General features: G+C 34.8%; 1 protein-coding gene across 1 annotated transcript; it reads left to right on the forward strand.

Moving 5' to 3' along the window:
- The first annotated feature begins 2,757 nt into the window (after positions 1-2,757).
- Positions 2,758-4,440, forward strand: LOC112031803 (protein LURP-one-related 12). Its single transcript, XM_024064504.2, has 2 exons — positions 2,758-3,177; positions 3,800-4,440. The coding sequence occupies exons 1-2, from the start codon at positions 2,953-2,955 to the stop codon at positions 4,190-4,192; spliced, it is 618 nt and encodes a 205-aa protein (XP_023920272.1). The 5' UTR covers positions 2,758-2,952; the 3' UTR covers positions 4,193-4,440.
- Positions 4,441-5,814: the final 1,374 nt, after the last annotated feature.

Raw genomic sequence — 5,814 nt, forward strand, 5'->3', positions numbered from 1 at the left:
TTTTTTTTTCTTTTCTTTTTAAAATCTTCTTTCCGTGAAGGACAAAAACGGGTCTAGATTATCAGATTGCGAAAAGAACAATATAAAAGAAAAAGAAACGGTGGCACATTCCATTATAAACGTGCCAGAATGACCACAAATGGCATAGTTTTCAACCTCCAAATTTTCCTCAGGCAGATCTAAAGCAAGTGGAGACTTTGGCTTGGATAAACCTACAAATTACTCCAAAGGGTCATAGCATATCACACACTAAACAATCAAATCGGAGGTTTATCCAATGACCCTTTGGATAAGGTGAAACTGTAGAGATGATGGAGACTTGAAAGTATAGTGCAAAAAGAAAGACTAGAGGAAGAAGATGATGATATGGATGGAAAAAAAAAAAAAAAAAGTTGTTTACCTTTAAGAAGTTACATTGATACTAATCTTTGGGTTTTTTTTAATATATTAATATTTATATTTTTTTATACTCAATTTAATAATAATAATAATAATAATAAAATTTGTCAAATTTATGAGTTCAACCCGACCCATATGGGTTGGGTTAGATTTATATGATAAGTTAAATATTGACTCATCATGATGAATTAGGTCAAAAAATTTCCTCAACTCGACACATGTGTATCCCTACTTGCAAACCCTTCAAGTCTTTACTAAAAAAAGAGTAAAAGTTCACCTTCCTCGAAGTTCTAAATCTACAAGATACCATTAAATTAATTTACAAGCCAAAAGCAACCGAGTCATACGTATTTGAGTTACACCCTCAACCTTAGAGCATTCACATCAGCTCTTGTAAATTTTATGTCTATTTTACACAAATAAACCTACTTTTTCTATTTTACACATCTACTCTTACAATTCATCTACATCAGTTTATCTATTCTACACATTTATTCAATAAAATATTCATTATTTTACAATTTTTTATTATTCACTCCTCTCTCTCTCACTGACCCACAGCCACCATTGCCACCATCATCACCGCCCAACCACCGTCACCACCATTATCAGAAACCAAAAGCAATTAAATCAGAAACGCCGATCAACGCCGATCAACCCACACCGATCAATCAACGCCGATCAAAACGCCATCATCTCAATGTGATGGTAAGATCAACCCACACCGATCAACCCACAAAACAACATCAGATCAACCAACAATCAACCCACACCGATCAATCCACAAAAAAACATTAGATCAACCAACAACAATCAACCCACATCGCCGATCAAAACGCACAACCCACAACCCAAATCAACCCAGACCAAGCAAACCCACACAAACCAAGACCAACCCACACCATAAACTCAGATTAAACCACCATCGACGCCTCCCCACGTCGCCACCACACTGTGAACTCCACGTCGCCGCCACGCTGTGAACTCCACGTTGCCGCCACGTCGCCGCCACGCACAACCCACGCTGATCTCGCCACGCTGTGCATGTTTTGAACGAGAGAGAGAGATGTGAGAGAGGGAGAGAGAACTGTGGGTTTTTTGTGAGAGAACTGTGGGTTTTTTGTGAGAGAAAGAGTTTATGAGAGAGAGAGAACGCAGCGCTGAGGCAGAGAAAGAGGGAGGTGAGAGAAAAAAGTACTAAAAAACTAAATAGGTGAGCTACAGTACCCGTGTAAATTTACACGGGTACTGTAGCTCGTGGATAATTTTACACGGGTTTACATATTTTTAAATAGACTGATGTAGAGTGTTTTTTGGTTCATAATGTGCAAAAGTGGTCAAAATGTATATTTTACACATTTATAAAAGAGCTGATGTGAATTCTCTTAGGTAATTAGGTCCATAATGGAGTCTAGTACACTAGTACCACCACCAATCTACCTCCATATTCTTTGGGGGTGGTCCATAACAACAAGGTACTATGGGGGATGCGAAAAGTCAGGACTCCAGTCTGTCCATTCGTAAGAAGATATTATCAATTTATATATATATATATATATATATAAGATATTATCGTGGTTAAAAAAAAAAAATCATATTTATAGCTTAATAAAAAAAACAAAAAACAAAAAGTTTTAACTTATGTTTAGTTATTAGTATTGTTTACCTTTAAGAAGTTACACTGATACTAATCTTTGGGTTTTTTTAATATATTAATATTTATATTTTTTTATACTCAATTTAATAATAATAATAATAATAATAATATTTGTCAAACTTATGAGTTCAACCCGACCCATATGGGTTGTGTTAGATTTATATGATAAGTTAGATATTGATTCATCATGATGAGTTAGGTCAAAAAATTTCCTCAACTCGACCCATGTACATCCCTACTTGCAAACCCTTCAAGTCTTTACTAAAAAAAGAGTAAAAGTTCACCTTCCTCGAAGTTCTAAATCTACAAGATACCATTAAATTAATTTACAAGCCAAAAGCAACCGAGTCATACGTATTCGAGTTACACCCTCAACCTTAGGTAATTAGGTCCATAATAGAGTCTAGTACACTAGTACCACCACCAATCTACCTCCATATTCTTTGGGGGTGGTCCATAACAACAAGGTACTATGCGGGATGCGAAAAGTCAGGACTCCAGTCTGTCCATTCGTAAGAAGATATTATCATTTTTTATATATATATATATATATATAAGATATTATCGTGGTTTAAAAAAAAAAAAAATCATATTTATAGCTTAATAAAAAAAACAAAAAACAAAAAGTTTTAACTTTTAATGCAATTCCATATCCCACATGTTAAAAAGACTGAGCTCCGAGTTCTCACCGTGTTACCTCTTTCTCTCTCTCTCTCTCTCTCTATCTGGCTTTGTCCAACGACTCCAACCATATATATATCTTCCTCCAACGTTTGCATTTCTTCAACGCTCTCCCATATACACAAAGCAAACACTAACCTTTTAGCCTCAAAACTAAGAGACAGTTGCATTAATTTGCATCAAAGTCTTCTACAATCGGATCCCAAAACAAAACAATGAAGGAAACGTTAATTGCTGAAGGTGGGTATGTGTATAAACAAGAGACCCTTCTCACCGTTCTAAAGACCTCTCTTTTTTTTGCCAATGATGGTTACAGTGTGTATGACTGCAAGGGTCAGTTGGTCTTCCGAGTCGACTCGTACGGTCCCGATACTCGTGACAAAGGTGAAATCGTTCTCATGGACGCTCATGGAAAGTGCCTCCTCACTGTTCGCCGAAAGGTATGGACTTGCTCCAGCTTTTCACAGTTATTTTCTTCTTTCTTTTTTACTGGGGACGAGTTGACTCACTGAGTCTGGTTTGGGCTTCAGTTTTTAAGAAATATGTTAGAAATTCCAGAAAAGGGTTTGTTCAGTTTCTCTTTTGCATTAATGGGTACAGATTTGAATCCCGTTTTTCCTTGTGCTACACTGGTAATTCATTAACCTTCAAAATTCTGAGTCAACTCGGCGAGTCGTTGATCCAATCCACTATTTTGCTGAATTCTGTTTAGAAAATGTACAAACAAGAAATGAATCTAAATGGGTTGTCTCTATTTTTTTCATATCTTTTAATGGGTACCGATTTGATCTGAGTTGACTCAAAGTATTTATTACTCATGCCGAGTGAACTCGTCCAACAAGATCATCATTATTGTTAAAAATGGTTCATAATTAAATTTGTCAATGCCCATTAATTGGTATTATTAATTTTGGCACCTTATTTTTCAGATATGAAATAAATGAATTTTTGTTTAAAAGAAAAAGAACAGAAAGGGATATTCTTCACTGATACAATTTGTTGAATGATACACCGAGTCAACAAGCTGAGTTAACTCAAACCACTTTTTTATGGTTTTCACAGAGGCCGAGTCTGCATCAACGGTGGGAAGGGTTCACGGGTGAGAGATCAGACGGCCAAAAACCGATCTTCAGCGTGAGAAGATCATCGATAATCGGACGGTCGAGCGTGACCGTAGAAGTGTACAACAATCCAGGAGAGGAGTACCAGATCGAAGGAAGCTTTGCACAACGGTGTTGCACAATCTTCAACGCTGGGAAAGAATCAGTGGCTGAGATTAGACGCAAAGTTGATGCTTCCACCAATGTGGTGCTTGGGAAAGACGTTTTCTCTATCTGCCTAAAACCTGGTTTTGATGGAGCTTTTGCTATGGGTTTGGTGCTTGTACTTGATCAGATCAATGGAGATGAGACTATTACTGAGGGAGCACAGGTGGAACCCATCACAGAGGATTAATACTAGTAGTAGTTTTTTTTTTTTTTTGTACTTTGAATTTGTTTAAACTTTTTTTTAAGTACTAGTAGACGAGTAGTATTAGTATTTTATAATTTTATAGACTGTCTGTTGATAGGGAACTCTTTGTATTGGTTCGAGATCTTTGTCGCTATTTTATTTACATGTTGCTAATTTAAAAAGAGATCGAATCAAATTATACAATGTGGGCTAGTTTTTAGCACTTCCCAATGGCTACTTGATTTTGGAAACTGAACTCTTGTTTTGTTACCCCTTCTTTTTTTTGTTTTTTTTTTTTTGGTGACTTTGTTTTGTTTTCCTTCTATAAATTATTTTATGGGTAAATTATACTCACCTTTCTTGAGTTTGTACAAATGATACCTTCTCCTACTAGACATTTTAAGAAATGAAACTTCAAAAAAAAAAAAAAAAATCCATATCTTTCAAATTGGTACATCCCTAATGAAATATTTCATTATTTAAAGTAATAGTTATAGTTTGAAAGGGCATGATTTTAAAAAAAAAAAAAATATTTATTAAAAGAACTTATTCTTAGCACTTATAGCGATAGAGCGTTATTTACTTGAACATATAGAAAAATTATTAGGTCTATTAAGAGGATTGCTGATGTGGTCCTCCCTAATCTCCTAACAAAATAAATGCTATTATTTATGTAAATGTGACATCATCTGGTAATTTTTATTTTTTATTCATTGCGCTGATTTAGAAGTTTACACATACATTTGCATAGATGACTCATCTCATTAGTCAAGGAAGACCACATCAGTAATCTTTGTTATGTAAATAATAATTTCTTGAACATATAGGTGGAAGTGTCATTTTGCGAATTTTTTTTTAAAATTTTTTATAAAAGTCATTTTGTGAAACCTAATTGGTGTAATTTTCCAATTATGTTATTTTGATATATACAACTCATCAACCAAATATATTCAACTTACTAAAACAAAAGCAAGATTTTATTTATCTTTCTTACACTTTTTCACCAACCAAATATGCAATTTCTCACTAATTAATCAAAAACAAACCCAATGCAAACCCCAATATAACTTACGGTCATGTTGTTCTAATGTTTGCGAGCCTCACTTCCAAGACTCAAATACTCAAACCCAAACTCAAAGCCAACAAACATGAAGAGATCATTGTCAACTCACAACGTTCAACTGGCCACTCCGATCTGAGCTCAATGACCTACCCAAGACGCCTCCAATATGTTTCTCCCAAGGCCTTAAAGATGACAAAGATAGGTCCTAGGCGCACTAGTGAGGAGGGTCAAAAATTAGAGGTCATTGTAACAATTATGAGGAGATCGAAGAGGGAATTAATGGCGAAATTCAGTTGGCCACTTATAAAACCCAAGGTTGGAGCAGAACAACTTCTTTGACTGCCACAAGAAATTAGTGATGACTATGTTTGAGAGAGAGAGAGAGTTGAAGAGAAGAAATTATAGACATTTTTAGCCAAATTCATATTTTTATTAAACTATAATTTAAAATAAAAACAATTTCCTTTTAAATTAAAGTGATCACATGCAATGCACATGATTACTTTTTGTTAGTTACATAAATTTGACTAAAAATGTGGAGTGATCAATTTTTGATAACTTA

This window comes from Quercus suber, unplaced genomic scaffold (genome assembly GCF_002906115.3).
Source record: "Quercus suber isolate HL8 unplaced genomic scaffold, Cork oak 2.0 scaffold_454, whole genome shotgun sequence".
Lineage (NCBI taxonomy): Eukaryota > Viridiplantae > Streptophyta > Magnoliopsida > Fagales > Fagaceae > Quercus > Quercus suber.